Source organism: Zerene cesonia, chromosome 2 (assembly GCF_012273895.1).
Source record: "Zerene cesonia ecotype Mississippi chromosome 2, Zerene_cesonia_1.1, whole genome shotgun sequence".
Classification (NCBI taxonomy): Eukaryota; Metazoa; Arthropoda; class Insecta; order Lepidoptera; family Pieridae; genus Zerene; species Zerene cesonia.
The window spans coordinates 1,526,817-1,551,326 of record NC_052103.1 but is presented as its reverse complement, the minus strand read 5'-3'; the positions used below and the strand labels follow the sequence as shown (position 1 = coordinate 1,551,326).

The following is a 24,510-nucleotide window of genomic DNA, read 5'->3' as shown; positions in this document are numbered from 1 at the left end:
CGGGCGTGCCTCCCTCAGACCCCGCACCTCACCCCCTCAATAGAGGCTAATCGCTGAACTCACCTCGCCTTAATATAACTATATCATAAGTATAAAATAGTGATTCTACAAAGTAATATTTGTAAAAGACTAGAAATAGTGAAAGTATGGACATATATGAGACCAAAATATATTTTTAGTAAAGCCCTTTTGGTGAAATATATGTCTTGGGCTATCTAATTGGCAATAAATAAAAAGCAAATTTAAGATTTCACTAAGATCATCTACCCATCCTGAACAAGAAAGTATTAATATATGACGTAGAAAGTATGAATATTCAATGTAAATATTTTTTGTGCTAAATTATATATACCTAGAAGGACTGAATGGAAAAAAACTATAAAAAAACAAAAGTTTTTGATCAATAAAACTTTATTTTTCACAATGTTTGCAAATTTCATTAAACTTTTAGTTGAATAGTTGCTCATCAAATTTGGCAGTAGTATAAGCACAGATCAAGACCAGTCTGTTATAAAATTAAATATTTACATTTCACTACACTCTGTAATAAATATTGTAACAATTTATATAACTAACACATCACATCTAGAGCTGTCTGTATTGTAATGCTGTTTAAAACTTTTAACTTAGATTATTATATAGTTATATCTGGGTACTGACAGGTTTTCTATGTTCTGGCACCTTCACTTCCAAACTTTGCCACCTGTTAGGTGGCCACACTATAAACATGGCCTTTGCATTAATTAAACCCAGTGAAACCGGACCAAATGTATTGCTATCTAAAGTGTGTCCCGTGTGATCACCTTCCACCCAACAATGACCTTCTGGTACTCTTACATATTGATTTTTATAGCCCAATGTACTCACAATATCACCTTCTAAAGCTACAACGCGTTTAATAATTTTTTGATTGGGATCTTTCGGTGACACCAGTGAGATTATGTCACCTCTTTGTATATTGAAATCCTTCACAGACCAACGAGATAGAAACACGTAGTCTGTGTTCGTAGATTCTGGGTTTAATACCGGCTGCATTGATATGCCTTCTACCCTGGCTACATAACCTACAGTATCCAGGAAAGTTACTCCGATTGGCACTCCAAAAAGCATCGACCTGAAAAAGCTTCGGACCCACATTGATGAGCCGGTGATTCTTCGTGCCAATGAAAATTAACCGACATAGTCGGTCTATCATTTAGAGTTTCCTTTTAAAAAGGAAACATATTCAATTTTTAATGCCAATTGTGAATTTTGTCCATATTCAAAGCCAGTGGACTCTTGACATTTGACAATTTTATTCGACCAACGTCAGAATTCAGACGTCAGTCATGTACATCAATCTGAGACATATTTTAACTGTCACATACCTAGTCCTGCAAATCATGAATATGATGCATAAATAAATCTTTAGCTTAAAAATAAAAAGCTACAATTATCAATATAGATGTTAATCGATACTATAAGACTTATGATTTTGTTATAGGAATTAGAACTTTTTTTTATTTTCAAAAAAACTATTTTTCTATTTGTATGGAGGACTTAACTTTATGTTGACATGATTAAGACAAGAAATGTCGAAAAAAAACCATAAAGCTTAGGTTTCTTTAACGGTTGCATGCAGGTTAATTAACAAAATACGTCTGTGATTGAATTATCTACAAATATTTTCACTGTTCAGGTTTAAAAGCTTTAATTAAAACAAAATGTCTAAATGGAATGATTATTTTCAAATAAAAGATTGAAACCCAAATATTTTAAATTTCATAAAACTGAACTCAATTAAAACCTAAAATAATAATAAAACCTTAGTAATAACAGAATATAAAAATATATATCTCCAACGTTAGATTTAGAATTTTTTAACCTATGGTTTGTCACTAGACATCACTCGAAATGAATGACCATAGACTATAGAAAGTTGGGAATCGTTCTTTACTTTATTACAAATACTCAAAAAAGTGTTGATGCTTTCTGTAGTAAATCACAACCACCATCAACTAAACATAATTTTTTGATTATTTATACGTGTGTAACAAGTATAGTATCACAGAAAATTAAGACAATAGTTACATTTGTTTCACATAGAAACTAGAAAACTTTTAGAAAGGACTGTCTACAGATGGATGTGTTCCGTGGTCAAGAAAAACTTACAACCTGCATAATCAGCTGTCAGTGAGATAGATCATCTGTCCCTGTAAATATAAAAGCTAAAACAATCACAACACGTTTTGGACTGATAAGTGTAAATAATGAAGTGAATGAGTACATTACAATGTGACCTCGACGCTGTTCTCAGCTGGTCTTGATGTGGGGAAGATATGGGATAATAACCTATCAAGGTGTAAGGAGATCACAATGACCGGGCTACCGTGAGGCCACGAGGAGAAATCGTGTATAGAAATATAAGTTAAAGTGAAAATGTCTGGTGACTTCCCATTCGCGGCGAAGATAGTTAGTCCTTTGAAATGTAATGAGAAACCATGGGATTTGTGGGTGAGCGAAATCGGTCACTTGTCTCCGAGACGAGACAACGATGCTACGTTTACAACGCCGGCTGCGGTGGACGGCAAGAGCTCGTCCACCCGCCGCGTCCACGACTCCCACCCGTACAAAGTGGCAGAGCGGGGCCAAGCGCGATATCGGCGCGCGGGCCTCAATCGCCTACGATACGAAAGCATGAGCCTTCATGGACTGTTCCCGCAAATGGACAATTTAAATGCTGCAGTGTGTCACATGTGCGGAGATATAGTGAAGTGTAGTGCAGTGTACAGACATTTACTTGAATCCCACACTGGTGCTGAGCCAATCCTTCCACCCCCACCTCCTACTGTAAAACTAAAATCAGCTCCTGGTAGAAGTAGGCATAAGAAGGAGCTACCACCCCCCGTTCCTGTAGACATGCATCCTGTAAAGATGGAGACCTCTCCTGTGCACACGGCAGCTGCTCCTTTATCAAGGATAGTTTTGCCACAACCTGATTTACAGTACCTGGAAGAAGCGAGCACCTCTTCAGCAATAACTGGTGAGGTGCAGATTAGCATGGAGAGTGGAGAGTTACCTGTTGTCAGTATACAAGATACAGAAGATTTGCCATTAGGAGAAAACTTAACTGATGACATTTTTGCAATAATGAACTCTGAAGGAATACAGAGTGCTGATGATATCACAAATGCTGCAGACTGGAAAAATATAATTAAGGATATACATGACATTAATTTTCCTACAACTAGTGACACTATGCAATCACAAGACTTGTATGCAGCCTCAATAGATACATCACTTACTGGTTATACAATATCAGACACAGATCTATCAAATTTATCATTTCCACCTAACTCATCTCCCATGTTATCAACGGTTGTAGACAATGTACAAACTGCTCAAGCTTTAAAAGCTCCGGCGACGCCGAGCACGAAAGCGCAAACGCGCAAAACGAGTAAAACGAAATTTAATCTACGAGAATATGATCCGAACAAGCACTGTGGAGTAGTCACTGCTGAGAACCCCAAGCCTTGTACGAGGTCTCTCACGTGCAAAGCGCACGCTCTGTCGTTGCGGCGGACTGTGGAGGGCCGGGCGAAACCCTTCGATACGCTGTTAGCAGAACATCGCGCCTCTAAGGATGCTGCGGCTTCGGGGAATACGTACACCCCTCCGGTCACTCACCCCGCGGCATCGGCGCCTGTAATTACCCCTGCGCCAGTAACGACAGTACCTGTCAACCTCCCACCGCTCCTAGTCAATACTTCAATAGACCTCGGCACTTTCAATGGCTTAACAACTGATCAGCAAGTGAACGACATCTATGCGAGTTGGCTAAGCGTTGATGATCCCGTGTTACCTGATACGTCAAGCATCACATCCCTTCTTAGCCAACCGCTGCCCACTGACTCTTTTCTGTTACCAGATGACGCGGATATTGCTACGGACGTACCTATACTTAGTATAGCACCGCCGGCTCAGCCGACTCCTCCTGTGAAGGAAGAAAAGCCAGAAGGTCCGCCCCCGCTAGTGCCGAGTGATGTATGTTGGTATTCCTCGTGTCCGCGGCCGCTGGCTCTCTGTACCTTCAACGCGTCTCACGCGGGCAGTGCAATTACATTAGGAAAGAAATTCGCGACCGTCCGGAGTAACATAAAGTCGTCGTTAACGCGGTCGTCCAAGGCGTCTGGCGTCGCGAACAATTTCTACAGCCAGAGCCTGTCGCTATCTAAGACTTTACATATGAACAATGCTAGTAAAACGAACAAGCCTGAGGTGCGAAGATTAATAGTGACGTGTAGTTCAACTAGTGGTGGTAATAAGGACGTGCAGCAGACGTTGAGTGATTTATTCGGTGGTGACGTGCGGCACACTTTAAACGGACATTTGGGACATTCGGAGCGCAAGCCCCGCGCTGCATCTATCAAAACCGCCAAGCGGCCTTCCTCAGCAGTGCTCGATCTGGGGTTCTCTCTAGATCCGCTATTAGCTGACGAAAAATGCTGAACAATATAAGCAATCACTGGTTGTGTAGTCACATAATTGTATATTTATTTTTTTTGTAAAGAATCGAATCGGACTGGCATTGTAAATGTTGAATAATCACGAATTTTGTCCCCCAACGGAATTTAAATGTTATGATAAAGTTAAATCTCATTTTTCTTTGAAAAAAAAACGAACTAATGTTTGTATTATTTTGTATATTATTTATAAGATTTTTTAAATCGGCCCGCCGACATGGGTATCGGCGCGTCGATGAACAATTATGAAATAGATAATGCAGAATGGTTGTATTTTTTCGATATGACATAACTCATTGTTGATACTGAAATGAATACTGAGAAAATGGCCTAGGATTAATGTTTAATGTGATGAAAATTTCCATGTAAAAATATAAATATTATTAAAATTAAGTTTATCCATAATAGTAAATTGCCTCCTTTTGAAAATACCTCAGTAACCAAATTGTTTTAATTAATGAAAACCTTTAATGGATTTGACATTGTTAAAAATTTCCCACTGTTTTGTGAAAGTTGTTTTTAAACTGTGTTTGTTAGCGAAGTTGGTCGCGTATCCGATTTCTTGGAACCAATACTCAGTTACAACACACTTCATACATGATTGTGTAAAAGGATTTTATAATTTTCAATATTTTAATACTGAATTACTGAGCTCGGAATGATACAATTTTGTCTAGGAAATTAAAAAAAGATCGACGCTTATTAGTGGTATTTTCCTGATTTGTTGTTAATGAAAATATAATTTTTACATAATCCATTTACATACTTAGTTTATTTTATTCTGTCTGTTTGCGTATAACACAAAACTCCTGAACCGATAAGTGTTTTTCCTGGGGGGAGGATTACTCTCATCCACGTATTAGGTATATTTTAATATACCTTATTTAATATCTAGTGCTTTTGTAATTTTATGCCTATATATCTGGATATAAGCATAAAATTTTGTCCTTTTATTTTTATGAAGTCAATAATCTGTCCAAACACACGATTACAATCCCACGATACACCCATAATTAAACACAAATAAACGCATTTATTAAAGCTGATTTTGGCAAACGTGCTACTTAATCTTACTTAATTTTTTAACTAGGTATAGCAGAAAATATTTCTATGAAATCTTTACTAAATCATCAACTCTTCCCACAAATGATAATTATGAGATATCCCATTATCTACGTAAAGACATTCGAGAGAAAAAAGCTTATCATACAAGAAATAAACGTAACACATATAATGAAATCCTTAACTACCATTGGTTACTTTACCTTTTAAGCTTGAACGTCTTAGAGATCCGTGTAAAAAATTATGGATCATTTGACCCACCAGACAAACTGTTTAAAAAGATACAGGGACATAAAATTATAACATTCTCAGAGGGATTAGTAATTTGATCATGTTTTTTACCATCGAAAGATCCATGAAAAGTTACAGTATACCTATAGATTGTCGTAGAAAAATAGTGCGTCACAAAAGTCCAAAAAACTATTTTCCGGAGTAATTTATCGGTAAGTTTCCTAAAATTTTAATACTGTTCTAATCCACTACATCTACACATGAATAAAAGACAGCTGATGGGCAGCAAAAGATCGCCGTGGACCGAACGCACTATCTCACTCGCACTCGCTTACGCATATACCCCTCGCGCTCGCACCTATAATAGATCTTTAATGTGTCTGGCAATATAGGGGAACTATCGAAACTGCCTGGCTACTGAGGAAACATCATTTTATAGTCCTCCAAGTAACATATATAAGCTTCAGGTTTTATACTATAACTAAAGTACAATTAAAATTACCCCTACCTTAAGGGTGTCTGGCAGGGGGTTGCAACTGTACTAAGTGTCTGGCTGTGTACGAGGGGATTTCTAAGATTATCACTAATAAAATATATGAAAACTGAGCTTTATACTATAGTAAATTTGAGACACAATTTTACACACCTTTACTACCTGTTACCTGCCAAAGCCACCGCGACCCAAGTTTCATAGCCTGGGATCGTTCTTACCTGTATAGTGGGCATACACAGAGAAACTTTTAGATTTTATACTTTAACTAAGGTCTGGCCCTCACGGGCTCTTGCTCTAACATGGGCTCTCGATAAGTGTAACATGATCGTTATTAAATATAACTAAAAATTATATCATGCACGAGAATGTATTTCGTGATCTAGGGATCAGCATGTTCGTCAACAGAATCCCAGTTACATAAACAGTTCATCCTAGGATAAATATCAAATATACCTATTTAAAGAAAAATGTAAAAAAACACACTATTATGATAGAGTCAACTAAATTACCTAACTTGCAGAGTTCGCAAGGAAGAAGGAACTCGGGTATACGTACCTAAGGAAATTATTGAATCCTGGCGATCCTGATCCTCTTCAGGCTAATAAGATAAACATGAAATTAATGTATTGTAACTGATCCTTGATAAGTGTACAAAGTTTGGATTAAATCTGTTCGTTTAAAGTCGATCAAAATAGAGTCGGTTATAAACAAACATGCACAATACACATGAAACTGTTAAAAAGTAACTGAATTTTAGTAGTATCTACTTAGGTAACCAGTATGTAGAATATTACTTATCCTGTGTTACCCAGAATGGTGTCCTGATCACTCCGCGGTCGTATGCTTGCGCGCTATCGGATGACATATGAGAGTAAGTAGAATTTGCGTTGATGTAGGTAAATTTTCCTATATATTGTGTTTCATAATCTGTGCAGTTGACTAGTCTTCTTCGAGCTTTATCGTAGCCGAAAGTCAGCTAGAACCACAAACCTACTATATATATGAGAACTACAATTCTCAGATAAGTAATGCGTTATTGAAAACGTTGTGATGTATTATGATATTTCAATTTGACTGGCATCAATCTTCGTATTGACCTAGATTAGTGTTTAGCCCGAGGCATCAAGTATGTAATTGGCTATATGCTGATTTCAACAAGGCTGCGTTAGGTATTTTAAATGAGGCTGAGTTCTAAATATTCTGATTTAATAAAACCTCACAAAACTACCGGTAAAGTAATTCTGGAATGACATTTCAAAAAACGTAATCAACTATTTAATTTTCTCAAAGCGCTAGGCGCTACTATAGCAAAGAGAAAGAAGAGTAGAAGGAGTTACATGCATTATTCTCTCTGACTCATCATCATATTAACATCGTTGTTGCGAGGAGGTCTAGAAGAAGAGTTGTATGGATTATAATACGGTGATAGGTTCGGTTGTTATAACTACTAAGGGAGTTTTGTTTACTTTGAAGAAATTAGAAGTTAAGCTAGATACTTATTAGAAACCTTCTACAAAAACCTTTCAAAATCTGTTGCGTAGTTTTAAAGATTTAAGCATACATGGGGACATAGGAACAGAGAAAGCGACCTCGCTTTATACTATGTAGTGATATCACGTCTTACAGCGTATAAAAATATATGAGTAAAATATATCATAATATTAACGATTGGAGATACAGAAATACAAACAACTGAATCGATTTTTATTTATTTCTTTATAAATATATTCTCTGAATACATTTACGGTCAACATGAAAACAAAGCGCAGTATGAATATGACAACTTTTAGGTTATTATAAGCTGTATAAGGCGTTAAAAAATAAAGACAATTCCTTAAATAACATGAGCTTCTTTTTAACCATCCAAAGTTTCTTTAACAACTTGTGTTGTATTAAATATTTGTATATTTCATAATAATATTTCTGACCAGGACATTCTTAAATTTAGACTATTACACCTTTCTTCTCACTATTCTTCTAAAAATCTAGATCATAACAAAACTAGGATAACTTAATCAGTATTATTTTTTATTTGGTTTTATTTTAACTCCTTTTGTTTTCGCTTTTACGATGCCTTTAAATTGTTTTGTTGTAACAGCCTTTTTCCTGAAAAAAAAAATTTTATAGAATTATAGTTGTCACTTTGAATATATCCCTGAAACGTGGGCATAATCATGCATACAATCTATACTAATATTATAAAGCTGAAGAGTTTGTTTGTGTGTTTGTTTGAACGCACTAATCTCAGGAACTACTGGTCCGATTTGTAAAATTCTTTCAGTGTTAGATAGTTCATTTATTGAGAAAGGCTATAGGCTGTTTATGTACCACGGACGAAGCCGGGTCAGACCGTTAGAAATTTATATGAAAAAACAAAAAATATTCGTATAATATTGGAAATTTTTACACAAGAAAAAGTTTTAACATTTAATTATACATTTGATGTTGTTAAAACCTCCACTTCCTACGACATTGTTATATGAGAAAGATGTCTTAGTGAAAGAGAGGCAGGTCTATATAATTAAGGGTTATTAAAAAGAATAGATGATATAAGCTTAAAGACTTCTAGCCTATTAATCTTCTAAAGTAAGTTTTTACAAAAGTTATCAAAAGCATCCAAATACTTTAAACCAGATTTGACTACACCTTGCTTTAAAACTCGAATAATTCTACCTCTTATTAAGATTCTTCCTCGTCAACGGTAGATAGGCGTACGGCTCCGGTTTCCCCTTCTTCTTAATATCGCCCTTCGCTTTCTTCGAACGATAGTCCGTACCAACTGACGTCACAGACGCCGCCGAACCGAGCGGTCTGGAATAAAGAGAACGGAGGTATTTGGAACTGGTGTACTACATGGTTTTTAATTATATAGATAGAAAAAGTATTTTTAATATAACTGGAATTATTTTTAAGAAAAAATAAAACCCGCCTTCAAATTTTCAGAATTAGGCCAGATTTAAATGGGACTGTCTGTATGTATGTGCGTATCCTTAGATCTTTATAACTGCACAACGGATTTTGAGGGTTTTTTAAATAGATAGACTGATTCAAGAAGATGGTTTATAAATGTACAATAACATTTAATCAACTACTCCGAATTTAACGCGTGCGATGCCGCGGGCAAACGCTAGTTCATAATATAATATTGTTTACCTATGTATGCCCTTTCCACCGGCCTTATATTTAGAAGCCACAGTTGCAGTGGAAGCTCGGCTCCTATTGGTCCGGCCGCTCTTTATGCTGAGGATGTCACCGTAGCGCCGTTTCGTGCCCGGCTTCACTAATTTCGATGTTTTCTCATTATCCTCACCGTCTGTGGAAGATTATAGTGGATTTGCAGCTAAACACTTGATTAATAGCTGGTTATTCTAACACTCCTTTATTAGCCTCACCGATTCGTATGATTGTATGTATGTAACCAAGTTCTTTAGACACAATTTTCACCCAATTTAAATGGACATATTTAATTCAAACTTTGAACACTGTTACAAGGATCGGTGACAATACAATAATTTCATGAGTTTATCCTATCATCCTGATTAGGATCGCCCGGATGAATTAATGACCTTAAGTATACTCTGATCATACCAGATCTAGCTAGACAATTTAGTTAATTATATAATTAACGCGAGTTTTATAGTTTTTATAAACTAAAATATTTCTTTTAATTATGTTACACAATTCTGCATATAGCAAAGCATGCGAGAGGCTTATAAGACCTTGTTTATAAATCAAAAGGACTACTAGGATACCTGTGTCATCAGTATCAGTATCAATATCACCACTTGGCTTGGGCTCATCATCATCATCATCCCCAAAGTCATCATCCGCAATGATCAGTCTGCCGTCCGGCGCCGTTCGGAAGCCGCCATCTTTTTTCTTTTGCGTCTTTTCTTCGACTGCGCGTTTCTTCTTTGGATCCGTAGCTAAATTTAAAATGAAAAAAAAAACATGAAAAAATATCGAAGAAAAAAATATACATAAATTTTATATTCCTACTAAATTTCTGGACAAGAAAATGCTCTTAAGCATTTATATTATTAGTGAAACAAGTTGAGAATTATTTCATAGTCTAAACCAGAATATAACTCCAAAATGAGTCCAAAATTTGATTACTTCAAAAAAGCTAAATCTATAGAAAAACGCATACCTGTAATTTTCCTAGCAGAGGACACATCGGCCAAATCGACAATATTCTCTGGATCATCCTGAATCCAGGCCTGGTTCCTGCCCTTTTTGGCCTTGGCTTTAGGTCTCTCTTCCTCCATGTACTCCATCTCTGAGTCGGAGTCTTTTAGAATGTCTTCCAGGGTCTTTGACGTGCCCTTCACGGCTATATCTGTTTCTGAATCGGATTCTTGTTCTCTGCAAAGGTTTATATAGTCAATAAAGTATGAATAATTGGCTATTTTAAATATAATTTAATAATGTTGTTTTAATTAGTGGGAACCAACTAGGATAGATGTGTTGTATCTAGGATCGATTTTTGATAGGTCGTCTAAGCTATAACTTAAAAAAAAAATGCTTACATTAATTGTTTAAATAACTTAACAGTTAAAAAAAAACGCATATTATAAAAAGTCCGTTATGAGATAAAAACGTAAAATAGTAGTCAGATATACATTACAATGTATGGATTGGTGACCTACAGATGATTATATGAAGATTTTTAAATATACAACATAAAAGAATCCAACAATTTCTCCCTTTAAAAATAAGAAATCCGAACCATTTTTAAATAGAAAATCCATATAAAACTTCATAACCCAAAATATTGCCCGAGTACCAAATACAGCGCATACCTTCCCTCCCTCATCCTCTTCTTCCTATTATCCATCTTCCTGATATTCCTCAGCCGACGCAACATGACCTCATCCTCCCGCGGTATCAGCTTCTCGACGGTTTCCGCGCCAAATTTCCTCGTCATCCTTGACAGGAAATATCCGATTTCCATACGGGAATGCCGCTTGCAATCTTCCGACATGGTGGAGAGCGTTTTGAAGATCAGCGGGAGACTTCCCGATAGCACTTCAGTCGGAAGTACCTTGGTGTATGCCTGTATGATTTATAATATTAAATAATGGAGCAATAGTCGTTGATAGAAATAATTAGTTTTCTACTAGTAGCAAGTATTTCATCTTATGTGTCATTCTGGTACATAAGCTACACCACTGCAAAGTATAATCGAAATCAATTTAGTGGTTTTCGCATTATATTCCCGCAAACTTTCGCATTTATAATTTTAATAGGAAGGAACTGTAACAATGTTCACGATTTATGGGACATTTTGGGTACAAAGGCAGTGTGTAGAATTTCTTATTATCAGTTTTTTTAAATTTTTGCTTTCACTGCGGGTGTTAGTTTTAGTTCACATACTTGAGACTATTTAACTTCTAACGGTTCGGTGAGTAGGGGAGCCGGGGGCCCATATATCTTTTCCTTATCCTACCTATTCCTCTCCTTTATTTCTCTCGTCAATCCTTTCTTAATCCCTTTCCAAGTCGAAATCGGCAATCCACTTGCAGAGGAGTAAGGTCTGCAAATGACCTTACACCTCTCCAAATGTTCATGGGCGGTGGTAGCGTTTACCATCAGGCGACCCACCTCCAGCTCCATTGCCGGCGGTGCCATAAAAAAAAAATAATGATCTTCTAGTTTCTCTCCTTATCTGCTACTATAATGAAGAATGAACAAGAGCCAAACCTTCAGGAAACTCAAGGCAGCAGCCACTATCTCCCTATTCCCGCTCATCGCCTGTTCCGCCATTGTCTCCAACAGACCCTGGACCACCTCCAGACCCATTTCCTGGGTGAAGTTGTACAGAGCTGATGCCAATGCCAGGATCGTAGCACTGACTATCCTCGGCACCGGTGCTGATAGACCCGATTTTAACATGTCTACGAAAGCTTGCATACCTGAGAATTAAATGTTTTTTTTTTGTTATGTTTTATAGAGAAGCCCTTTGTCGAAAATTTCACTTTTTAAGAACTTAGGATGAATTGTTTAATGGAGGGAAGTTAAGGACAGTGCAGGATTGTATAAATGATGGTTTCATAAATAGTAACTGTGGCTTTAGATACATTTTATATATATTTTACTAGCTTTTCGCCCGCGGCTCTGCCCGCGTAGAATTCGCTTATATCGCGTAACATGGTAAGGAGCATTTTTTCGTATTAAAAAGTATGGTTTGTTCTTTTCCACGTTTAGCTCCATCTTCATAGCAAGTTTCATCAAAATCGGTTTGACAATAACGAACTTTCATACAAACTTTCATCCCCTCTACCCTTTTTTCGCGATAAATAGTATCCTATGTTCTTTCCCAAGTTCAGTTCTATCTTCATATCAAATGTTGTCAAAATCGGATCAGTGGTTTAGGCGTGAAAGCGTAACAGACAGACAGACAGAGTTACTTTTGCATTAATAACATTAGTAGGGGATTTATTATAGATAACTTTAAACATACTCATATCTAAACTGATAACTATATGACATATATTTTTTTATGACATATATTTTTTATGTAATTAACATTTTTGGAAGTAAAACCAAAAAAGACCGGTAAAAAACTCAAAGAGGACTCACCACCATCCTGTGCCTTTAGTATATTTCCAATCGAACCGATAACACTATAGGCACATTCCCTACACTTTGTGTTGATGTCTTTAGTGCATACCACCGATTCGGCTATAGCCGATTTAATGAGTTTACTCTCGGCGTTGAGATTCGACGATTGGATGTTTATTAACAGTTCTATGCATCTGAAAATTGCGCATGAAATGACACTTTTGTTTACGTCTCTTCCGTGTTTACGCTAAAATAATAATTCATAAAGCATCCAAAAATATCTAAAATTCACTTAGCTAATACGCAATATTGAAAAAAAAATTATCTTCTAGAGGGGTACATTAAGACTAATAAGTTTGGATGGATACAAAGACACACACAAAAATTCTAAAGCGTAAAAAAAAAAGATTATATGCAAAATAAAAAAAAATCTAGGCATACTTTTCCTAGGTGTTTACTACCAACCTTAATCTAGCCGCCTTGCTGCTATCGGCCACTTTGTTCAGTGACGTCATCAACAATTTCTTTACCTTCTTATAATGCGACTTCAGAAACTGGTTACAACCCTCGTTATCACTCTTTAATATCTCTTCCAATATCCTGTACGCTTTCTTGTGCTCCATCTCCAGCAACTTCGCCTTATCCTTGTATCGCATTTCCTTCTTATCCTCATTATTCTCTTCCTCTATTTCGTTTCGGTTCTCTTTTTTCGTTCTCTTATGTTTCTTCGGGTTCTCCAGCACCGTCTCGCACAGCGGGTAGACCCATTTGTCGAACAAGTCCGCGATCTGATCGCCGCTCTGGTATAGTACGAGCAGACGGACTACGTCGAGAATGGATTCGCGCTGGAAGTGATTGTTCTGCGACGTCTCCAGTTGCTGGAGCGCGTTTGTGAACAGCTCTTCGCGCAACGTCTGCTCGCATATCGACAGATATACCTGTGTGTGGGTAAATGTGTCTTTGTAGTTGTTTATGTTGTAACACAACGTAAACTAGTACAATCTTCACTATATAGTATAAAAAAACGTCGCTTGCTACGTCTATCCCTATGTCTCTATAATATAAATAATAAAATAAAAATGTCTCTATGTATGCCTATATATTTTAAACTACGCTACGGAGGGTTTATCTCTTTATATATAAAATTCTCGTGTCACAATGTTAGTTACCATACACCTCCGAAACATCTGGACCGATTCTCATAAAATTTTGTGTGCAAAACAGCTAGATCTGAGAATCGGCCACCATCTATTTTTCATACTCCTAAATTATTAGAGTAATGCAGAACAGCGTTTGCCGGGTATAGTATGTATATACATGCTAAAATTTGGCATGGTGATAGCCAATGAGATGTAAGCATCCGCTTAGTAATGATTTTGTTGAAATCTTTCCCCAAGAGATAAAATTGGGGATGAAAATTTGTACCATAAAATTTTATACAGACCACTTGGGCGAAGCTGCTGGCAACAGTTAGTTAATAATAATACTGATACAATGATTGAGTTCAATACTTGGGATCAGCTACTATACTACTAGTATTTAGAGTATTTAGAAGATCAAAATACGACTTCAAATTGGAATTAAAGTATAAATTAAACACAGTACCACACCATTGCCATGATGCTCTCGAATATACACAACAAAAATCAATCAGCTAGTTGAATAAGTTGAATATAAAATTCTAAACGATTAAGAAAAAACCACTATTGCTTTGAGCCCACCTGTATAGTCTCCAGAGCGGCCAGCCTCTGTCCCTCCGCCGTGCTCCCTTTGACCGGCGACATGTATATATTCAATAGAATCGGCACATAATTCTTAGCGAACCTTCCCAATTCGGCCGTATCCTCATCATTACTCGCTGAACAAACAATCAACTTCCTCAAAGCCGCCATAACGGACAACCGGAACTCAGGGTTGTCCTTCAGGACGCTGCCTAGAACTCGCGCTATGACTTTAAAACTGTCCTTGATGTCTTTGGGCGAGTTGCAGAAACTCGGCAACAAGGCCCATAATTGGTTGCACAGTAGATCGTAAGTGTGCGAGCCGGGGGTGTCGTTCGCTTCGGCGAGTTCGCGGGATTTTCGCCTGCAGAACGTGGCCAACTCGAGTATGTCAGTTGCGAAGTACTTGAGGTTGGAACTCGTTATTTTCTCCTTCAAAACTGGCAGCAACCAACTTCTGTCCAGGTTTATGGTGTCCCCGTTTCGTATGGGAATGATTTTCAGCACGAATTCCGGTCCGAGGGATTTCACAGCGCACCCCGTGGCGTACTCCGCTTCCTTTTCGTTGAAAAAGTTGTGACTCTCGCGGCGATCATTGAGTTTCTTTAATAATGGTCCGAGAGCGTTTGCCACTTTCTCATTGCCGATCTGTGGAGTTATGTGGGTATTATTTAATTTTATCATGTAGATATGGCTGGCTTTTGGCACTGGCTTTTACGCTCCAGCAAACACAGAATATAAAAGTAGACATAGAATATAAAGGCAATTAAAAAAATGTCATGTAATACAAAGACATAATAAGAAAATTCTTGTGTTTAATTTCACGCGAGTATTATACTTTTATTGTGAACACACTTGCTGTTAAGAGTTCGAAACATCGCGTGAAATAGAATAGTGAATAAATTGGATTTAAATCCGTCAAAAAGCATGATATCATCTAGTGACATAACGCGACAATTTAAATAGATCACCTCAATACAAACAGCTATATTTAGTATGACATCTCACCATGTATAAGTGAGATAGCATGTTTATAATTACCAAAGTGCGAGAGGGATAGCATGATAATCTAGAGTGAGATAGCGCGATAATTCAAATACGTCACCTCCTTACAAACAGCTATATTTAATATGACATCTCAGCATGTATAAGTGAGATAGCATGCTTATAATTACCAAAGTGCGAGAGGGATAGCATGATAATCTAGAGTGAGATAGCGAGATAATTCGTTTTATTTTTGAAGTGAAACTTCTTTAGAATCGTTGTGATTTCAAACCTGATGCAACGGAAAAACGACAGGTAAGAGACACAAATACAAAAATGTGTAGAATGAAGCCGGCAAAGAATGAGACAGAAATATACATACTATTTTATATTACTGTAGTTTCACTTCTATCGTCTATCAATAAATGTTTTTATTTTTATTTTTATTTTTTTTTTAATTCAAATACGTCACCTCGAAGCAAACAGCTATGGTTAATATGACGTGTTTGACAGCTTGATTGAACGGATTGTCGAGTCCTGTGCCGATAGTTTTAAAGATGGCGTCGATGTGAGACTTGTGCTTTATCAAACATTCCTCCGACTCTAGCGCCGGCTTCACGCAGTCCAGAAGAATTGCCTTAAAAGATAATGATTAATGAATGTGCGAAATAAATAATCGCTTAAATCAATATCGCCATTTGAATGTTCTTATCGCGGTCGGTAAATGTTAAAACTGTGTTATGACGATTCAAAAGTTGTTGTTGTTGTATCTTTAAGAGGTCTTATTTAATAAATAAATATTTGAGTTTAATCGATTTAATATAGAATTTCTATCTTTAATCAATCATCTATACATACAAATAAATAAAATTGGAGTGTCTGTTTGTATATGAAATAACAGTTTTTTACTACATATTTATGCATATACATACACGAAAATAACATTTCTTACAATTTTTGTCTGTCTGTCCGTTTGTTCCAGCTAATGTCTGGACAGCTGGACCGATTTTGACGATACCTTTACCGGCGGATTAAGCCAAATTTAACAAGGAATAACTTAGGTTAGATTAGGTTTGTTTGCAATATTCCCATAGGAAAATTTAACCGCGTAAATAAGTAGCTGTGCCCTGCGGCGGCTGTAACCCGATGACTCAGTGGATTTTCAATTGACACGATTATTTTAACGTTTAATCGTAAATTGTTGACATATGGTCCCATTTCGGAGTTATACCTCCCCCCCATCACAAGTGACGTCAACGACCTTACCGATAGAAAAAAATCTATGCAGTTTTAGGGACCCAACTCACTTTCAGTGCGTTGGTAGAAGCGGAGTTAACTTCAGCAACGTCCGAGAGCCACAGTTCCGACACGCAAACGCCGACGAACGCCGGCAAGTTCGGTACGCACAAGTTCAGATCGAGACTGCAAACGAGATATATGTAAATAGTGTAATAAATTCAAATATTTTTTTTTCTTAATATATCGTTACTAGCTGACACGGCAAACGCTGTTCTGCCTTACTCTGTCTTTTTTTTTTGTAGCTTTATTTATTTCCACCTTACAAATAATTTTTTTTTGGGCCACGGGCCACCGTTATGGGGCCCTTACTCTCTTTAGGAGCATGAAAAATAGATGTTGCTTGATGATGCTCAGACCATCCCGATATTCACAAAAAATTTTCAAATCTGAATCGGTCCAGCCGTTAGTCTGTAAAAAAAAAAAAAACTGCAACTCACCCAGCGAGACAGCAATACCCCTGCTGCAGCACCGTGGCCCAAGCGAGCACCTGGCCGGTGTCGTTGGCCGGCGGCCTGGCCGCCATCAGGGCTCTGCCCAACTGCACCGCGAGGTTGGAGGTCATGTTCGACGACTCCTTCGGCGTTGAGAACAACGCGTGCAGCGTGTGCAGGCAACACGTCTTTATGTATATGTTGTTGTGGGTCATTAGCGAGAGGATCGCCTCGCAGGTGCTCTGGAAGTGAAATGACATAACTAACTACATAAGTTCGATATAAGCTTAAATATATATATATACTAGTTGCGCCCCGCGGTTTCACCCACGTAAGTCCGTATCCCGTAGGAATATCGGGATAAGAAAGTTGCCTATACGTTATTCCAGTTGTCCAGCTGTCTACGCACCAAATTTCATTGCAATCGGTTATGTTTGTTTCACATCCTTACAAACTTTCGGATTCATAATATTAGTAGGAAGTAGGATAGGAGTAATTTATGTATATAAATTACTTGTCACCTTGTTTGTTCGCGATAGACTCCTAAACTGCTCAACCGAATTCTAATCAAATATGCACATCCTTTGCAGTTCGAACCAACTTAAAAATTAGGATAGTTTAATAGTTTATATTATTTCAATAACGATAAACGACTACTATACGCTACAAATAAACAATTACCTTAATGTTATCTTTGCTGAAAGCTGGCAACACGTCTCGCAACATGGCCAGCGTGTGCAACACAGTCCTGTGTCCGGAGAGCAATGCTTCCGGCTTGATGCCTTGCAGGCAGTACTCTGCTACACGGTTGGATGCCGGATGGAGTTTCACCTGAAAGAATGAAAGAACAAAATGCTATCACTTGAAAGTATAAACAATCTTATCACTATGTAGTATAAAACGAAGTCGCTTTTGTTTGTTCGTATGCTTAGATCTTTAAAATTAGGCAACTGATTTTGATGCGGTTTTTTTTAATAGAGTGATTCAAGATGAAGGTTTATGTGTATAACATGTATTATTTGCACACGTCCGAGGCCGGCGCGGGTCGCTAGTTCTGTATATACAGTAGTGTAATATATATGAGGGTAGTTAAAGCATATAAAATTAATATTTCTTCAAACGCAATTAAAACTAAATACAAAAAAGCACTTAATATAGCATTCAATAAGGCTTGTAATATTGAAACTTTGTGTGCACTAAATAATAATAATCAGCTCACCTTATTTTTCTGTTCCTCTGACGGGATCATAAAACAGCTTCCTCTGAGTATTGACGTAATGCCGTGTTGCGCTGCTTTGCGGACCTAAAATTTTACATAATTAATACAAGGTAATATGACAGAACACATAATTCCTAGTGATTAAATATTGGACCTGTTCATGAGAATAAAAAGAAACCTATTATGTGAATGATTTTAACAAATTCTAAATTAAAGGATTGGCTACTAATACATATTCCATATATTTCTACTACTTTTTAAGATAAATATTCCATTAATACAAATATGTATAGCATAAGATTAAACATAATGAAAACAAACACACATAATTACCTTCGGCTTGGAATGTATTGTGAAAGCGAGCACACAGTCGAACACCTTCATAGTGGACGAGTGGGCCCACACCGCATGCTCCTGTGCTCTCAACAACACCGACAGACAACCTATGGCGCTTCTCAGTAGCGTTCCATTCTCGGAAGATGCATTCTTCTCCAATATATCCATGAATATTGCCGCTGAATCCGAGAATTGTTTCCGCAGCACCGCCTGTGGCACTGATTTGATGCCCATTGATAGGAGGGACAGCGTGGCTACCAGGCTCTCTTCGCCCTCTGATGATTTAAGGGTCTGCATCTGAAAGGATATGAATAATTTGTTTGGTGGTATAAATGTTGTGTTTATTATGTTTTGTGAAATTAGAAATTGAATTTAAATGGTGTTGAGAATGATCCATAGTATAAATACCAGTTGTTTGTTAGTTTATCACTCTTTCATATTTGAATGGAGTGATTTTATTAGATTTTTGAGTGCGGAGTTGGATTGCTAGAACATTCTCTAGCTTCTAAACTCTGGTATGGCACTACATAGGTGGGATAATTGAATATTCATGGGCAGGGAGCTGAAATAGATGTCATTTTTTTTATGTTACAGTCGGCAATGGAGCTGGTGGGACGCCTGATGGTAAGCGCTACCACCGCCCATGAACATTTGTAGAGGCATAAGGTCCTTTGCAGACCTTACGCCTCTGCAAATGGATTGCCGACTTTTTGGGAAGGGATTAAGAAAGGATTGGCGATAGGAATAAAGGAAAGGACTGGGAAGGGTAAGGAAAAGGATATGGGCCTCCGGCTCCCCCACTCACCAAACGAAACACAGCAGAATGCTATTTCACGCCGGTCTTCTGTGGGGGTGTGGTACTTCCCCGGTGCGAGCTGGCCCAATTCGTGCCGAAGCGTGCTCGACTACCAAATGCAAAATGTCATGTACGAGCTGCGCTTTAGTTCCACCTGCTCTATCGAAAATCTACCTCTTATTTCAATCGGTGTCAGTTTGCGTGTGCCAGCTCTGTGTGAACTGCCGATTCCATAATTTTTATGGGCCATTTCTCTATCAGATGGACTTCTATTTAAAATGCTGGTATTGTATTTAAATGGTCAATCATATTATTGCACCGATTTATCAATCACCGATAAATATTCAACTGTTGCCGCATAAGTGAGTTACAATTTGCCAAAATGTCGATTTCTTTATTCCAAAAATTTACAACAACTTCATATAAGAAAAATTAATGCAGTTCATGTCAATTAAATAGAAGTACATACATCAACTGTCATCATGAGAGAGATAAAAAATCATCTCAGTGAAATATCAATTTAAGTGTCTAATGAAATGTACTGTACTGTACTTACCAAAGCTGCAAAGTACTCCGTAGTGGTTTCCTTGCCCCCTTGTTCTTTTATCACTTCTGTGACGGCGGCTAGAACTGCCAGCATTTCCTTGTGCATTGCATTGTTTGAATCAAACCTCGTTAACAGTCTGGTATGAGAGAGACAAAAGATTAATTGTGATACTTTACAGTACATATCACCAACACTCCTCGAAATTGTCAAGAAAAACATTGTATAGAAACTGGCATGGCGAAGAATCAAATAGTTCAACAAACATGTTACATCTGCCATTTCGAACTTGGCCAGCATGGTGGATTAAGGCCAGAACCCTCAGAGGAGGCCTGGATGCCTGCAGTGAGAACATATTATTTGAGCTGACAATGATATGTTGATTAATAGCTTAAGCATGCTGGTATCAAGATAAAACTTTTTGTTTTAATTTGATACCAATTCAAGTTTTTGTTTTATTTAACTTTTGATGGAACCAGATTTACATTAACAATAAGTAAAATCAACCTTCTTGTCATATAACATTGATAAGTTGTTTGTTGTTTACAAGAAGAAATAATGTTATCCATTTTGTAAATAGCCATCGCCAATTCATATTTTAAGTATAGAATGTTGGAACATAGGTACCAAGGTGAATAAACCAAGTATTCTTAAACTAAACTAAAATAAATACAAATAATTGCATTTCTAAAAGCACATTTGACAATCTTTGGTTATAACTGAGCTGCCCAATCAATTACTAGACAATACAACACCTGCAATGTCCAGATGGATATGGATGGAATAATAACAAATAAATTAAGGATTGGATAAACCCAAAGTGCACTCACTTGCTGAAACTTATATTAGAGCATTGGCTCCAATCTGACGCAAATGTCTGGAACGTCTTAAAAGTGCCAGACTTCTGCGATCCAGTGTATTCGGTTTCTGTGTCATCTTCGCCAGTACGCACTGACATACTCTCAAACTCCTTTGCTATTGTTAGCTCATCGTCAACTTTCTTCTTATGACCATATAACGTCATAGCGTCATGCTTTTGTAAGGCTTGCTGAGTTAGTCCTGAGTTGCCTGTGAATGTTCAATAGTTTCATTATATTTAATTTATATACTAGTTTAAATTTAATGATTATATTATGATGTGAAGGTGCCAATTAACAATTAGAATTCAAAAATATAAAGAATTGCTTGAGACTAGCAGGTGTTAAATGGAGATTTTGTGCAAACTTCAATGCAAATAATATAATTTTATATTATAGTACATAACTGAAAAAAAAGTTCAATTTGCTGCTAATAAAAAATCTGACAGTCCTGTTTAAACTTTTAGGAAAACCGTATATAACAGATATAAGTTTTTTAACTTACTAAGGTTCTCCTGGAAGAACCGGGATTTTGCCATTTCCCGGTATTTCTGGGTTTTTGGATTTGAATTCGATGACTGACCCTTCTGCCATCTTTTCCCCTTCGTGGAACCTTTTATTTTCGATCTGAATTTACCCATGGTTTTTATTTCACAGCATTTAAATAATCAAAATATTAAACACACTTCACACGTGGTTTTGGTTATGTTCAACAAACTGAAGTTAGCTGATATCGTCACATGTTTGTCAAATGTCAATGCCAAAAAATCAGGCATGCCAACATGACGAACCTAAAAATAAGCTAAGAGTCGGTTGACATTTTAGAAGTATAATTTATTAAAACAAGAATTAATAGTGATAATTAATTATTAACAATGCAATTGGAAAGAATCTATGAAACCCGACAAAATAGTGTTATGTTTACTGTAAATTACCTCAAGTATTCTCCATGAAATTAAAATTCCCAATGAACATTAATCATTATTGACATACCGCAACGGAACGTCATTAGAATTTCTATCATAAATTTTTCTTCATTCATCTAACATTCTTGTTTCATTGACGTTCCCCTTGTTTGTAAATAATAACCGCTGAAAATAGTACGCAATGTGAAATGCACGCATTCCTCAGCTCAGTGAATATTACGTAAACTTTGCTATTACTCCGTATTCGTATTAAACTGTGTTAATGTAATCCTAACCTATCGGTCTGTGATTTGTGAATATTTTTTATTTTATTTAGGAAATGTGATTGAATAATGCCGCCCTTTAGAAGGAAGAAAGCTTCTAAATCATTTCCAGTGAAAGTTTGTACATTAGACGCTGAATTGGAGTTTAATTTAGAGGTAACTTGTTAAAATATCGAATAAATTTGTATAGTGTTTTTAAGGTTTAAATTAGGGATCTGTTAACATGCATAATTATCACAATAAGCTTGTGTTTAGTGAGTCACTCAGTGACCCTCAGGTCAACTGCTACAAATTTGCACATCACTTTATACCAGTCGTGATAAAAATGTACCTAACATTATTCTTTCAATTTATATGTGTACATTTTGAAATATCGTGATTAAAAAAGTATTTAATATTAAGTTCATAATTGATGAAAATGAGTTGTATCTTATGTATGTCAATGCTTTAAAGACATGGTTTGAAATACTATAAAGAACAAGAATGGAGATTGGATTAAATAGTTTTTAATTAATTAATAATTAACAAACTGACCGTTTTTAGCATAATACATGCCAAGTTAGAGTTGCCACATTTTAAGATATTTTAAAAAATATTACCACAAATATAGTAACCATAGTAAAACATTTTTGGTAATTAATTGTTACAGACACAATTTTTTTATCAATGTTCATTTTTTTTTAAATATTAATTATAATGTAACTAAACAAGTGGTAGTTGCTAGTATAGAAATACTAAATAAGTAACCTATGAAAAAATTGTGTTATTCATGCTATATTATTTTCATATAACATAAGGTACAATTGAGTGAAATATAACAGATTGACTGATTGGCATTGATAAATGTTGGGTTCTCCAACCTGCTGGTTTCCTTGCGATATTTTCTATCACAGCTTCAAGCAGTAATGATTTAAGCAATGTGAATACATAATTAAAAAATTAAATTGTTTTATGCACACTTGCCTGGTCTCAAATCCCTGGTTTTTTGTATCAAAATCCTGGGTCCTAACCACTTATCCAGCGCTGCCTATTTGTTTACGTTATGTGTTACTAATATCCTTAATTTTTCACCCACTTCACACCCATTGTCCATTTTGTGATTGAGTTGAAATATGTTTGTATTATTTACAGTGGCGTGCAACAGGGAGAGATCTATTTGACTTGGTTTGTAGAACAATTGGCTTGAGGGAAACATGGTTCTTTGGATTGCAGTTCGAAGATACAAAGCACTTTATCAGTTGGCTTAAGTTGGATAAGAGAGGTAATTTTAGAAGATAATTGTCTATTATCTTTGTATATTTTACAGTTAAAAGTGGCTCTTGCTTAGACAGTGTTTTCCCTAGTTAGGAATATTTGTAACTAAGTGCATTTATTTCAACTAATTTTTAATAGGGAAACGCACTTATGCATTAGAAACTAGATCATATCAATGTAGATTATATACTGTCTAAGTGAATATGCAGTGTTTTTAGCTTAAAAATAAGTTAGCAAAGAGATGAGTGTGTTAGATTAGTTAATGAACTATTTAAAATGTGATCAATACTCAAATTAATATGACTACAATTAGTTTCCATTGTACCATTAACTGACAATATTCGAATAATAATTTCAGTGCAAGAACAATGCGTATCCCAAATGCCCGGTACACCGTTCATGTTGCTATGCAAGTTATATCCAGAGGACGTTGCTGAAGAACTGATACAGGAGGTGACTCAACACCTGCTGTTTCTCCAGGTGAAGCAGGCGATACTCAGCATGGATATATACTGTCCCCCGGAGGCATCTGTTCTGTTGGCGAGTTATGCTGTACAAGCTAAGGTGAGTGTTATATGTAGTTTTATATCTTTACAATTTTAAAATCTATTCTGCCAATACTTAAAATCTTAGTCAAAATACATAAAATGCAATGCAAATGCAAACAGCATTAGTGGCTCAGTGGTGAAGACCTCGGACTTAAAATCGACAAGTCGGAGTCGAGAGCAGGCCAGCGTGCAGCAAATAAATTGATTTTTCATTTGTTCAGTGTTGCCAAAGAAAATATCCCATGACGTAAGTTTCACACGGCAATTTAGTTGCCATCTATTTGGATTCTATGTTTCAATGGCACACTATTGACCATATATATAATTATTTAGCAGACTAACAAATCTGTCAAATCATATTGACACAAACCAATTGAGATGCATTTGAAGCATTTTTCAGTTAGCAGACTTAGGGCCCAGTTTTATGAAATCAATTCTGAAAAAAAAAAGCAACAAAACATTCACTAATTTTATTTAAAA

General features: G+C 36.5%; 4 protein-coding genes across 5 annotated transcripts; 2 read left to right on the top strand and 2 right to left on the bottom strand.

Annotated features, from left to right (window-relative positions):
- Positions 1 to 421: 421 nt before the first annotated feature.
- On the bottom strand, positions 422 to 1,321 carry LOC119834902 (mitochondrial inner membrane protease subunit 2). Its single transcript, XM_038359424.1, has one exon. The coding sequence runs from the start codon at positions 1,135 to 1,137 to the stop codon at positions 643 to 645; it is 495 nt and encodes a 164-aa protein (XP_038215352.1). The 5' UTR covers positions 1,138 to 1,321; the 3' UTR covers positions 422 to 642.
- A 608-nt stretch (positions 1,322 to 1,929) lies between these two features.
- Positions 1,930 to 5,263, top strand: LOC119834489 (mucin-17-like). Its single transcript, XM_038358869.1, has one exon. It carries the CDS (start codon positions 2,419 to 2,421, stop codon positions 4,486 to 4,488), a length of 2,070 nt encoding a protein of 689 aa, XP_038214797.1. The 5' UTR covers positions 1,930 to 2,418; the 3' UTR covers positions 4,489 to 5,263.
- A 2,718-nt stretch (positions 5,264 to 7,981) lies between these two features.
- On the bottom strand, positions 7,982 to 24,448 carry LOC119832554 (RRP12-like protein). 2 transcript variants are annotated; one of them, XM_038356229.1, is made up of 21 exons: positions 24,401 to 24,448; positions 21,975 to 22,130; positions 21,545 to 21,841; positions 21,013 to 21,250; positions 20,195 to 20,321; positions 18,840 to 19,139; positions 18,507 to 18,590; positions 17,969 to 18,118; positions 17,294 to 17,529; positions 16,865 to 16,979; positions 16,030 to 16,194; positions 14,574 to 15,221; positions 13,318 to 13,790; positions 12,871 to 13,046; positions 11,992 to 12,203; positions 11,091 to 11,344; positions 10,439 to 10,653; positions 10,041 to 10,214; positions 9,442 to 9,601; positions 8,962 to 9,099; positions 7,982 to 8,394 (listed from the first exon to the last, which is right to left on the bottom strand). In XM_038356229.1, the coding sequence occupies exons 3-21, from the start codon at positions 21,678 to 21,680 to the stop codon at positions 8,310 to 8,312; spliced, it is 4,086 nt and encodes a 1,361-aa protein (XP_038212157.1). In that variant the 5' UTR covers positions 21,681 to 21,841; positions 21,975 to 22,130; positions 24,401 to 24,448; the 3' UTR covers positions 7,982 to 8,309. The 2 variants fall into 2 exon arrangements, with proteins under 2 accessions (XP_038212157.1, XP_038212149.1); XM_038356221.1 differs by lacking the exon at positions 24,401 to 24,448 and having other exon boundaries at positions 21,545 to 21,830; positions 21,975 to 22,111.
- LOC119835353 (moesin/ezrin/radixin homolog 2-like) lies at positions 22,245 to 24,085 on the top strand. Its single transcript, XM_038360120.1, has 3 exons — positions 22,245 to 22,384; positions 23,360 to 23,489; positions 23,841 to 24,085. The coding sequence occupies exons 1-3, from the start codon at positions 22,298 to 22,300 to the stop codon at positions 24,083 to 24,085; spliced, it is 462 nt and encodes a 153-aa protein (XP_038216048.1). The 5' UTR covers positions 22,245 to 22,297.
- Positions 24,449 to 24,510: the final 62 nt, after the last annotated feature.